Source organism: Haplochromis burtoni, unplaced genomic scaffold (genome assembly GCF_018398535.1).
Source record: "Haplochromis burtoni strain Fernald_Lab_line unplaced genomic scaffold, NCSU_Asbu1 Contig_157, whole genome shotgun sequence".
Taxonomy (NCBI): domain Eukaryota; kingdom Metazoa; phylum Chordata; class Actinopteri; order Cichliformes; family Cichlidae; genus Haplochromis; species Haplochromis burtoni.
Window position 1 is genome coordinate 1,020,794 of NW_024582518.1, and position 12,876 is coordinate 1,033,669.

Genomic DNA, 12,876 nt, shown 5'->3' on the forward strand with positions numbered 1-12,876 from the left:
AACATTTATAGACTACTTTTGATTCTCACTGTATTACGGGACAAAGTGCGTCCCTTATTGGCTCAATACGGGACGTGTGCTTTTGTTTCGAAATACGGGACGATTCCGTATTTTAAGGGACGGTTGGCAACCCTAACATTACCTCTGACGAAGTGGTCGCTGCAGACACGGGCATTGGCAGACTCTGCTCCTCCCGACTGTAAACGTAAATTTAAAATCCATTTTTTCCTACGTTTTTCGGTTAGAATTTTCCATTTTTCTCCTCTTCGTTGGGCTATTTTGGTACCCTAAAATACCGTCTATCAGTTTCTCGGGTCGACCTACTGGAGCATCCGTAAACACAACAGGACATAGGCATTTTGCGTACTGTCTGTCTGTGATTTTGCGCTTATCTTTTTCACTTCCGACCGCCAGTCAAATTTCGCGCTTTACGTCGACGTCACGTCTACGTCAAATGAAACCTAGCTATTACAGTAGCATGACCAATTATGCAAATTAGGCGATGACGTAATTTGGCGACTTCTAGCGACTTTTCGGACAGCCAATAGTGATTTTCCTTACTGACGAGTTGGCAACACTGGGTGGAACATTTCCACAGTAAGACCAGACAAGACCGCGTCTTGTTACGGACATTTAGGTTACAGGTAAGAGTGCACAGAGAAGCCACAAAAATTTACACCAAAGAAGTCAAAAAATATATAAATATTAAACATCGTTAACCACAGTGACTACCAGCTGGTGGCGGTAAAGTACAGAAGTTCACCAGGTAAAGTTCACCAACAGCCGTTAAACGCTGTAGAAGAAGAAACAGCGTCACTACTGCTAACAATGGCAGCCGCTTTCATGGAGTTACGGATGGATCAACTGCCCACAGACCCGCTGCTGCACATTTTATCCTACTTGGACTTCAGGGACTTGATGCAGTACGTATCCCACACCTCCACGGTGTAGCCAGGAGAGGAAGAGGAAAACACGCCATTGATTTCTTCTTACACAAGCTGCAGGAGGAAACGCAGGCTAGAGGCTAACCGCTAATAACAACGACAGCAGCTCGTTAGGCGAGCCCCTTTATTTTAATTTTTGTTCTTGTAATTCTGAGTAAAGAGTTGTGACAAAAGGTGCTGTCAGTGTTTTACTGCAAGTATTCATGAAAATGTAACTTTAATGACAGCTGTCACGTAGCGCAGAGCCAACACAGAGACTTTAAAACGCCCCATATACGAGATATGATCGCGTTTACAGTTAGCCGCATGCTAACTGCTGCTAACTATTTGTTTACGTCCCCTGCTGCGCATGTCTGTTAGCCTCAACCCTTTTCATGTTAATCTACTGAAACTTATTATCAAAGTACTAAAAAGCGCATTAAATCCATGTAATAAAAGAACACAGGCATCCGATTCTTTCAGTGAAATCACACAAATATGTTCTGATTATTATAGCAGAAGGGTTATTACAGTTACGGTACACTGGTTTCCTGCAGCAAAGGTACATAAATATGTCGTAAAACTTTTCTAGTTGATAAAACAGTTAAATATGTTGTTCAGGTTTAAATAAAATTATTGTTTTAAATAAACATAAATTTTAAATAAAGTTGAGTAGTTTTCAGGATGTGTCATTATATCTGTTTGCTCTCGTGTAAACCACGAGATGTGTTTGAGATAAAACTCCTCTCTCTGTGTTTGACTCCTCCCCCTCTCCCTCCTCCTCAGCTGCAGCTTTGTCAGCAGGCGCCTGAACGAGCTCTCTAAGCACAATCCTCTTTGGAAGTCTCAGTGCTGCAAACACTGGCTGCTGACAGAGTGAGTTCACCCCGACATGTTTTACACCTCGCCGCAGCCTCACCGCACTCTGACTTTTCTCCTCTCTCTGTCTCTCTCTCTCTCTGTATGCTCGCTTAGTGACGACCGACTGCAGAGCGGTGTGTCCTGGTTCTGCCTCTTCAAGCAGTACTACACTGATCTGGGCCGGTACATCCAGTATTACGCAGTGCTGAAGAGGGCGTGGGAGCAGCTCAAGAGCTTCCTGCAGCAGAGGTGTCCACGAATGATCGCATCACTCAAAGGTGTCACACAACAGTTCAACAGCTGGATGCACCACAGCTGGCACAGATATCACATCGTTCAAACTGGAAATAGCCAGGCTTTTTGTTTGAAAGGCAACACCAGAATTCTAGACTTTTAAAAACAGAGGTTTGAAAATTAAATAAAAATGTTGTTCTTCATTAACAAAAAGATTCTTTCCGAGTTTGGCTTTCTTTGTGCTCACTGCATCAACAAAGCCTGAAGTTCACTGCACGTCACCACAGTGGATTTTACACGAAACAATGAATATGTGATTAAAATCCAGACTTTCAGGTTTGTTTCAAAGGGTTTAACTAAAGTACAGAATTAGCTGTTTATGAATTACAGCTATTTTAAACACGCCCCCCTGTTTTCAGAGGCTTAAGTAAAGTCAACAGACAGCTGAGTAATAAACAAATTCATGGCTCGCTTCACTTGCTATTAGGGCTGCCACAAACGATTATTTTCATAGTCGACTAGTCACCGATTATTTTTGCGATTAGTCGACTAATCAGATCATCATCCATTGGACGTAAAACCTACAGCTTATTGCACCAGCAGCATCTGCTCTTATATAACTATCATTAGCTTACAGCTTTAAGTGTTTAAGGTATGTGCTAACTAAAAATAAAGACAAGATGATAGTTTATTAAATTTTAATGAAATTTGCAGATTGTTTCGGTGAAGTTTAATAAACTCCTTGCTATCTAAAATATAACAGGACACCGGAGTATATTCTCGAGCATCTCACACTTCTGATAATCAGCTGTCTGCTTGACGTTTATTCAGCTGTGTAAAAACTATAACTTTAATCTCAGCCAAACGATTTACTCAGGAACAAATAAAACACTAAAAAAAAGCCTCTAATAGTCGACGTAATCGTGATTAGTCGACTAATCGTGGCAGCCCTACTCGTTATTTTATGACAGATGAAGCAGATGGCTTCAGGCTTGCCTTCACTGCTCTGCCATTTTTAGTGTAACAAGGAGAAATCTGCATGTTTCTGCCAAATTTTCTTTGTTCTTGAGCTAAAAGAATCAAGTTCTTTTGTTTCTGCTTCAGTAAAACAAAGTTCTGCTGTAAAGTGTTTCTTGATGTTTGAAAGTTGTTGGGTTGCTCTCTGCTCATGTTTCTCAGTCATTCACACATCTCGTCACCTTCTTTTCTATAAAACTTGATAATCAGTAATTGCATGTAAAGTCTGAGCTCTCCTGAAGATAAACTACAAGAAAACCTTTTTTGTTTATATCTGTCAGCCCATTAGCATCGCCTTTAAAGGTGATGTTTCCTGTTTCTGTCTTCAGAGGGCACCACCGAGGTGGAGCTGAATGACATCGAGGCACAGATCGGCTGCAAGCTCCCAGACGACTACCGCTGTTCCTACCGCATCCACAACGGTCAGAAGCTGGTCATCCCAGGGTCAGTGTCAGCCTGAGAACACAGACTGTAGCCACACCCCCTTCTATCTGTCTCACCTTCCTCTCCACCTGTCTCTCTGTCCTCAGGCTGATGGGCAGCATGTCTCTGTCCAACCACTACCGCTCCGAGGTGCTGCTGGATGTGGAGACGGCAGCCGGCGGCTTCCAGCAGAGGAAGGGTATGAGGCGCTGCCTGCCGCTCACCTTCTGCTTCCACACAGGCCTCAGTCAGTATATGGCGCTGGAGCCTGCTGAGGGGCGCCAGATGTTTGAGAGCTTCTACCCCTGCCCGGTCAGCACATTTACTGTCTGCTTATTCTTTCAAAGTAAATGCTCTGTAGCATTCAGTGGACATATTTGGAACTGTTTCTTCTTTCTGTGTTTCAGGATCAGACGGCTCAGGATCCTTCAGCCATCGACATGTTCATCACAGGTCAGCGCCAGTCTTTATCTGCAACTGTGTTAGAAATGTTATATTCAGAAAATGTTATTTAACATTTTAAAGTATGAATTGTGGTTTTAGGTCAGGAAGTTCTTCGACTTGCAGATGACTCCTGTTTTCATTTTCCTGTCACTGGTGACTTTTTAGGCAGACCACGTGTATAATTTCTGGTCTAAGCGCTCTTACTTTTCCTAAAATCAAAAAACACTTAGAGGTAAGAGTCCAGATTCTTTCAGCTTCAGTAGAATTGCTGTGATCAGGGTGTCGTTCTCCAAAGTTCGTGAAACGGAAGATTTACAAGAATTAGTGAATTGCAAGTTTGACATGGTAATCAAAGCTGACATCAATGCCATCTAGTGGCTCAATATTAAAACTACACCACATACTTAAATTATTAAAATCTTAATTAAACATCGCTTAGAACCAACTGTGTCTTCAAATCAAAATTCAGACTGATGCCTTAATTTTGCTTCAGCAGGTCAGCTCTTTTTAACCCTACGCTGTAACCTTCTACACCTTTAGTCATTGTGGGCTGCGTCAACGCAACGTGTTGTCCCATTTCTTGGTGCACGTCAGGTTATGTGGAAGTTTATGACGTTGGGTTAAGAGGGGTTTTCAATTAAGCCGCACGAGACCAAACTGAAACATAATTTAGGTATAAACCCGTAAAACAGCCTCCAGTTTAATCTCATATTATTTTAAACCACAAACAGAACAGAAACAGGAAGCCTTTATGATCATTCTGAGCACTGCTGTTTCAAGTTTTAAGTTTTATTGTCATGTACAGATAAACAGTGTAGCCACATTTACCCATAACGAAATACTTTGGCTCGTGTTCGTCAGCTTTACATGAGCATATAGAAGTATGCAGTTAAATTAAGAAGAAAATAACAGAAAATAGCAGTAATAATAACGATAAAGAGAAAACAAATACTAAATATTTAGAGAATTTAAGACAAGTTGTTATTTACAGTTTGTGAAAAACTTGTGCAATGAGTATTTAAGTGATATTTAAGTTTGAAGAGGAACTGTTAAAAGGCTTTTAGGATTAATGCTGAATCGGTTTTAGGAAGAAAAAATCATTTCATTTACTTTTTGTCTTTTTAAACCTCTATGTTGAAGTATCCTGTAAGCTTTCCAGTAGAACATTTCTGTATGTTCAGTCAGTTAACTGTATTTGACTGGGGTGTAATGTATTTGAGTGCAATTGTATTATCACATAGTTCTTCACAGGAGTTCAGATGAACATTGTTAAGTGTCTCACCGTGCACTCTCCTCTCAGTTTTAACAGCGACAGCTCGTCTCTCTGTTTGATCTGTTTGTTTTTGCTGCCCTGCTGTCGAACTCTAAAGCTGGATGTCACAAGCTTTTCTGCAACTTGTCTTCTCGTTCAGTCTGATGTCATTAAACATTTCCAGGTCCAAAAGTCCGTCAAACAAAAAGGTCCAATTCTCTCAGGTGTTAAAATAAACTTTCTACCTGTAATCACAATTACGTGAAAAATTTTGAATTCTGCTTTGTAGAAGTGCAGAGAAAGGTCATGTTCAAATATTTCTTACATCCAGTCTTCATGGTCAACTCAGCGTGTAATGTTAATATATAGAAGGTCGTGTAAAGATTTAAAATGTCATGTTTGACCTCTGACTCAGTATTTTTTTTTTAAACAAATTAATACATCTTCTATATCCACATAAATAAAAAATAATCAATATGTCAGGTGGGTTAAAACGGATTTAAACAGAGCAAATAACAAACCCTGAACCCTAACCCTGCTCTTGTTTTTACTGCAGTCCAAACTTCTTAAAGTAGGCGGGCGTTTGTTCGATGCAGTTTTGTTTTTTTAAATAACCCATTTTTCTTTAGTTAAATTCGTTAACAAAAACTCTGCTTCGGGTCTTGGAGCCACACAGCAAACGGAAAACCAAAATTGCCCTGAAATTCACATCATTAAAGGAAACACGATGCCTGAGGTCTTAATTATACTCCGTTGCGGACACGGACAGCTGGAGATCCGGCGGCCAAGAAGTCATTCCTGTTATGCTTCTTTGAAGTCCGCTGCCTGGGGCGTGGCATAGTTGTAATGTAAATTCTCCACAGATGATACTGCGCGGTCGCAAAAGTCAGGCAGACGGACCTCCTCCCTCACTCACTGTCTGAAGATGGATGCAATGAGAAGGAAATGAAGGCAAAAGGTCGACCAACTTGACAGACTCACTGCAGGTTTCTTGGTGGTTTAAGGTTTTCGGGCTGATAGTTCAAGAGATCTATGAGCTGAACAAACTGTCAGACGGCAATTATAGACATTGAAAGTTTCAAGGTGGAAAAAAGAGCAGATAAAGATGCAGGTGAATTTGAGTGTATCTGACTGCTTTCTTGGTGATGTCACCTACGCTCATAAAGAGAGAAACAACAGGTCTAGCAGTGAATCTGAGTAATCTCACAGAGTTAAGACAACATTTGAATTCCCTACATTCAGTTCAGCATCACAGTGTGCTGGAACACATCACAGCTGTCATCATGTGAGAGGCGGGTCTATCACTGGGCTTACTCGTCTTTGCCGTGGTTTAGCTAAACCCAGGTACTGTCCACGCATCCAGCTGTGAAATGTGATTTGATAGATTCAGGTTTGCAGGAACATTTGACTCAAGTCGTCCACTCTTCATTCATTTGTATAAAGTTGAGGTATAAGCTACTTTAGACCGAACCGAAAGTCCTAAACACGAGACCGTTTCAGCAGCTGCTTGATTTATTTCTCTCCTCCAGTTGGATAAATCACCCAGACAGATTATAAGTTTGTGTCAGTTTGTTCTCTGTGATTCTTTAACTTTGTGTGAAAGCTGCAGAAACCCTGAGCATGAAAACGTGGGAAACTGTGAGTGTTTGTGTGTTCAGGCTCATGTTTCTTGGAGTGGTTCACGACCTACGTGCACAACGTCGTCACGGGAGAGTATCCAATCATCAGAGACCAGATCTTCAGGTAACAACGAGTCGCGCACACGTTAATGAGTGTTTTGTGTGTTTGAGCCTCTGTGAAGCTCAAAGCTGATTTTGCTCTGCAGGTATGTGCACGACAAAAGCTGCGTGGCAACCACCGGCGACATCACAGTCTCCGTTTCTACCTCCTTCCTGCCAGAGCTTTCGTCCGTCCATCCTCCACACTTCTTCTTCACCTACCGCATCAGGTAACTTCCTCTCTGCTCGCCATGTCTCTCACCGCCTCTTTTCAGCGTTTTAATGACCCGGCGTGTGTTTTCAGAATAGAAATGTCCAGCAGCGCCTCGCCTGAAGCTGCCTGTCAGCTCGACAGCCGCTACTGGAAAATCACCACCTCTGATGGCAACGTGGAGGAAGTCCAGGGTCCCGGCGTGGTCGGTACGCTGCCCGCATCACACCTGGGCTGCTCCACTGTGATTGGCTGAGACCAGCTGCTGAATGTGTGTGTTTGTGTGTGTATCTGTGCAGGGGAGTTCCCGGTCATGACGCCTGGAAAAGTACACGAGTACGCCAGCTGCACGACCTTCTCCACCTCGTCAGAGTACATGGAGGGTCACTACACCTTCCACAGACTTGGTAACTACCTCCACCTGTAACAGAAACGCCTCCCAGATGTTTTGCTGCTGTTCTCATATTTGTTTCTTTCATAGCCAGTAAAGAGGAAGTTTTTCACGTGGCCATACCTCGTTTCCACATGGTCTGCCCCCCCTTCAGAGAGCCTGTGGTCCGAACGGTAAGAGGTTCTGCAACGCTCTGAAAATCAAAAGACACTTTCAGGGGATTTTAGACTGAAGTCAAAACTGAAACGTAATTATTTGTTGGTTTTCAACATCTGGCATTGATGCACATGGCTGGTTAACTGGAGACAAATGAACTACAAAGACAGGATTACTGCAAAGGGAAGTGGCTGAGAAGGTACTGCAGGAAGACAAAATGAAAAGTCAAACTTCCAGGTTTATGCAGCACAGCTTTACTCTAATGAGCTGAGGGCAGTAAACATAAATATAAGAGGATGAGGAGATGATATCAAGGACAAGAGCAACTTTAAGGTCAAGAAATTGTTTGTTTAATGCTTTAAGATATTCTTAAGTCTTCCACTGTGACAATTTGTTTGTGCTTAATTGTAGATTATTTCAGGTAAAAGGTGCAGCAAATGTAAACTGTCAGGAATCAAACACAAGGAGAAGGATGACTTGATTATGGTTTCTACACATGCATGTACAGAGATAAGAAGTAATGTATCTGAGCAGAGCTGTGTATATTAAAAGAATCAGTAGGAAGCTCTGTACGTATACAGTGATGTACATGATTTCCACAGTGCTGTCTTCAGGTGTGGGTCAGGTGTATTCATAAAGAACCGATAATCCAATAAAATGAACAAATAAATAAATCAAGTTACCAGAATTACTAGTTTCCTTACCTGGGCCCTATTTCAGGAAGCCGGTTTAGTGCAAACTCTGAGTAAGTATACCCTGAGTTAACGAAAACTCTGGGTTTTCGGTTTCACAAAGCGAGTTTAGATTAATTCTGAGTGAGTTACTATGACGACACACTCCGTGAAGCTAACCTGCCCCCTAGCAGGTTTACTTCAACTAACCCTGACGTTCTCCGCCTCTTTGTCAGAAACCTGACTGTAGGAAGTGTCAGACATGGCGTGCTCCTTCCTTGAAGAGCCAGTAGATGTTGAAGCCCAAATTCTCCGCAGAGCTCTCCGCCGGGAGAGAGTGATCAGAGCGCGTTTGGACATTTTATCATTTCCTGATGATTTCTGTGTGAACGTTACCGTTTTCAGCACAATCTATAATGTTATTTGAATAACATCCTCAGGCCTAATATTGCCATGTGACACATCGCGGACATGCTCTCAGTTCATTACATATTATTTGTATTGCACTTCGGTTTTTTGCAAACGGGAGCTTTCTGTATAATATTGGTGACGCTGAGCACGTTTCCAAGGCTACCGTCTGTCGGGCAGTCAGGAATGTTACAGTTGCACTGAAACGTCTCCTGTACTCGTTTGTGGTGTTCCCCGGTCATAGACCCACAAGATTCTATCAAAGAGGGATGCCACAAAATTGCAGGTATCAGGATGAACAAAACTTCAATTTATGATGTGGTGATACTTGAACTACTACTTAAATTTTACATTTATTTTCAGGGTTCCCAGGCGTGATTGGCTGTACAGATGGCACTCACATTCCAATCATTGCTCCTTCAGTAAATGAAGGAGACTATGTGAACAGGAAGTCTTTCCACAGCATTAATGTACAGGTACATAGTTCCCTGTAGCATTTCAAACTAACAAATTATTTCATTATAGTAATGGATGCTAATTTGTGTTCTCTGCACTGTGAAGATCATATGATGATGCTGCCAACATTATCACAAATGTGGAAGCCAATGCTCAGGCTCTGTGAGTGGTGGTGGTGGAGGACCCCCACCTGTTTTTCGGGCCTCCGCTTTTTTTCTGTTGGCTATAACGGGTCACATTTGAGCATACAGAGTAAGCAAATATGTACTTGTAATGTGCTCAGATAATTTCAATAAGTGCTTACAGAGGGAAATTAATGTAGCCTCTAACTGCAATTGATTTACATCGGACAAACAGACCAAGCACTATGGCTCATAATACAATTACACCTTACCTGTTTGGACTATATTTTTATATTTCATTTTTACTTGCTGCCAGGAACGTTTGGGGCCTGTTGGGTTGCACCTGCGCTCACATCACATCACAAAATAAAATGTATAAAATAAATAAAATAAAATATAATAAAATAACGTGTTAAATGGGTGGAAATCCCTAGATCAATGTTTAAATTAACACTCACGCATTGACTCTGTCGGCTATGTTTTGCCATGCATGCTCCCTTTCTTTTGCAGCTGAGGCTGTGTTACTTTTTTTCTGCAAAATTTGCATGTTATCGGCATATGCTGCCATCAGAATTTCGGCCTCAAGCGCTGTAAAATACATTGACCGCGCCTTCTTTCCCTCCGTCTCCATGGTGACTCGCTTAATCTGTGCTCCACTAATCAGGGCTTTATGTATCCTCGTGCGCGCGCTTAACTTGGGGTTAAAGCAACTCCGCGTTGACTGAACTACTTGTTATCAGCCTTTCTGAAACCGAATATTCCGAGTTGGACAGTTCGGGGTTACTCAACCCTGAGTATCGTTTTTCACTCTGAGTTTTCTAAACCGGCTTCCTGAAACAGGGCCCTGGAGGGGGAAACAAGATTCCTAAATAACTTTGAATCTTGGAAACATTAATGAAGCCTCAATACTTGGCTGTTGTGATCGCTTCAGTTTCAGGTCCCAGAACAATTTTGATCTTCGGAGTCCCCTGTACTCTGGAGGTTTGTTGCATCTTGCATCTCTCACTCTCTGCAGTCTGAGTTTAAAAATGTAAAAGCTGCAGGCTGAGCTGCTGGTGATGGAAAATCATTAGCTACACTGAGAGAGTCTGACTGTCCAGATTTTAGTTTGTTTGATTTTAGCTGCTGAGAGCAGCCCTGCTGCAGACAGCGGACATCAGGAGCTGACTTCAGGGCCAGTTTGAAGTGTTTCCGTCACACAGCTTCACCGGGGTTGGCTGGCTCGCCTTTTTTCAAAGAACTCAAGCCTAAAATTAATTTAAAGAGTTTACTAATTACACTGTAATTAGCTATCTTGCACAACTCACTGAGCTCAGCATACTGTTCACTGCTGAGGGGATGCCCTCTAGCGGCTTTTTAGTGAAACATGACTTCAGCGTAACATCTGTGTCAGTGTAAGTGACACTGTTAGGCTTTCTAAATATCTTGGTATGGTGTGATACCAGTATGGTGTCCAAGCGCACCATAAAGTACCTGCAGAGACCACCAAAAATTAAACGCATAATGGCTGAAAAGTGAGCCAAAACTTCTCTGCAAACAGGTAAAAAACTGGTACAGACGTGCAGATCAGCCACCAACACCGTGTCTTGCTTCTGTATTGGAGGGTTAAAGTAGGCGTCGCCTCCTTTAATGATCTCATTGATCAGCTTCAGACTGTCCAACCTTCAGCACTTGCTGCTCACGCTCTGTTGTCTCTTCTGTTTTGTTCCGGACGACATCTGATCCAAGCAGCAGAAGGCGTTGGCTAGTTACACGCCTCGCTTCGACGACCACGACGACGACGGCGAGTACTGCGACGGAGACGGCGATGACTTCGACGACCTTAGGGGAATCAACATGGCTGCCTTGGAGGGAGCATGGTGTCCTCGACACATCTGACCTCTGACCTCCCAACATCATAACATGCTGATGTCAGTTAATTGGGTCGATGAACATTAAAAGCTTCCGTATGGCCTTTGACTCGCAGCAGGGGATTATGGGACTGGTTGTACCAGTGAACCCACCAAGCAGAGCCATACGGGGACCGAGTCGCACCAACTTCCAGCTGCCAGTGAAACAAAATCAAAATGTGAAAGTGCAGTTTTATAGAAATGGTCTTTTTCTGTTGGGTGTTTAAGCTTTTGTCAGGACACTGTTTGATAAGTGAGGATGAGACGGGCTGGACGCCACTGGCGTTGGCCTTTTAAAGGAGCACCGTGGTGATCTATGGCTCCCAAACAAACACAGCAGGGAACAAACTGACGCCGGTGGCTTCAGGTTCCAGTTTAGAATGAGGAAAATACCGATTTGTGTCGACTACAAGACTTAAATCTGGAGGTTTTTTGTGAAATGGAAAAAATGTGGGTCTGTTACTTTTGTCCATAAGATTTTAGTTCTCAGAGGGATAATGCTTCTCCTTCTTTAAATGAGAAAAGCAGTGTTTTTTTTGGGGGGGGGGCAGGAACTTAAGCCTAACTACTGATAGATTTTGTTTTTTTATGGCTTCCTAGCCAAAATTTAATGAAAGAGAGATTCTTTTCCAAAAAATATGGAGACTTCACAGTATCTGCAGGTGAAAAGATGTTATGCTGCCGTCTTAAAGTGTAATCTGAGAGACGCTGGAAGAAAATTTCAGTATGTGTGTGGTCATTTAATCCTAGCATGCAGTCATTTGGTGTAGAAAACACCAACCAGCCCAATGTGGCCTCATCGAAAGGATTTTTTTCATCCAACAAATCCATTCAACACCTACAAAGGTAAACAAGGAAAATCTGAAAACCTGAAATCAAATATTCCAAATTTTTCCTGTGTTAGTAAACAGCAGGTATATCGTTGGATTAGCGATGAGCAACCACTCAAATGTCTCACATGTCTGAAGCCTAAACTTTTAGGAATTATTTAAGGCTTTCATATGAGACACTTTTTTAATTTGAGAGAGGCGATTCAACATTAGCCCTCCCCCTAGTGGATAAACTGAGCAGTGCAGCTGTTATGTGTGTTATTAAAAAGGAAAGATCTCCACAGCCAAAGGTTTTATTGCATATTTTTATGGTTTCTGCTCCTTAAATCTGGTGCTTATCCTTTGTCATGTGCCAGCAAATCACACCTTCAGCCAGTATTAAAACCCGAGAGAGACACAATAAAGAAAGTAAATTAATACAATAATAAATACTTGCAGCTATAGATTGATATGTTACCTTTAAGATGAGTTGTAGTCATACGGCTTTAAGTTGGTGCAGTGAAAAAGAAAATCTGGGTTTATTGTGCTTTTTCCTCAAAGAAAAAAAATTATTTCAAAATAATGTGTACACGCAAGGGCAGGCAGAGTGTGATAAGAGAAGAGGACTTGGGTTTCTTTTATCTGGGGGTTAAAGTGTTGTATGCTTCACGCTGCTTTCTTAGACTTGAGTTGGTATCTTAAAACAGGTCTCCTTCCTTTCTGTCCGGTGGAGGCGGGACAGTCAGCGGGTTTGTTTTTGTATGTTTGGATTAAATAAATCTCTTATATTCACTGCTACTGAGTCGCTTTACTTTTACACGCTCGCTTGAAGGTGATTTTCTCACACACTGTAAAAAGATTAACTCCAGAGCTTTAGTGAGACTTCACCAG

The 12,876-nt window shown here is 42.1% G+C and overlaps 1 protein-coding gene across 3 annotated transcripts; it reads left to right on the forward strand.

Annotated features, from left to right (window-relative positions):
• The first annotated feature begins 116 nt into the window (after positions 1–116).
• Positions 117–12,783, forward strand: fbxo3 (F-box protein 3). Of its 3 annotated transcripts, XM_005932751.3 has the most exons (13): positions 117–644; positions 726–923; positions 1,710–1,799; positions 1,899–2,062; positions 3,365–3,479; positions 3,566–3,770; positions 3,866–3,911; positions 6,813–6,897; positions 6,980–7,102; positions 7,177–7,292; positions 7,383–7,490; positions 7,565–7,647; positions 11,016–12,783. In XM_005932751.3, the coding sequence occupies exons 2-13, from the start codon at positions 829–831 to the stop codon at positions 11,163–11,165; spliced, it is 1,380 nt and encodes a 459-aa protein (XP_005932813.1). In that variant the 5' UTR covers positions 117–644; positions 726–828; the 3' UTR covers positions 11,166–12,783. The 3 variants fall into 3 exon arrangements, with proteins under 3 accessions (XP_005932813.1, XP_042080906.1, XP_005932814.1); XM_042224972.1 differs by lacking the exon at positions 117–644 and having other exon boundaries at positions 666–923; XM_005932752.3 differs by lacking the exon at positions 117–644 and having other exon boundaries at positions 667–923; positions 11,019–12,783.
• Positions 12,784–12,876: the final 93 nt, after the last annotated feature.

Bases quoted from the DNA above. Each gene is read 5' to 3' on its own strand.
- fbxo3 (XM_005932751.3), top strand. From the start codon at position 829: ATGGCAGCCGCTTTCATGGAGTTACGGATGGATCAACTGCCCACAGAC. The intron at 2,063-3,364 runs GTGTCACACAAC...TTCTGTCTTCAG, and splicing joins AATGATCGCATCACTCAAAG to AGGGCACCACCGAGGTGGAG. The intron at 3,771-3,865 runs GTCAGCACATTT...TCTGTGTTTCAG, and splicing joins AGAGCTTCTACCCCTGCCCG to GATCAGACGGCTCAGGATCC.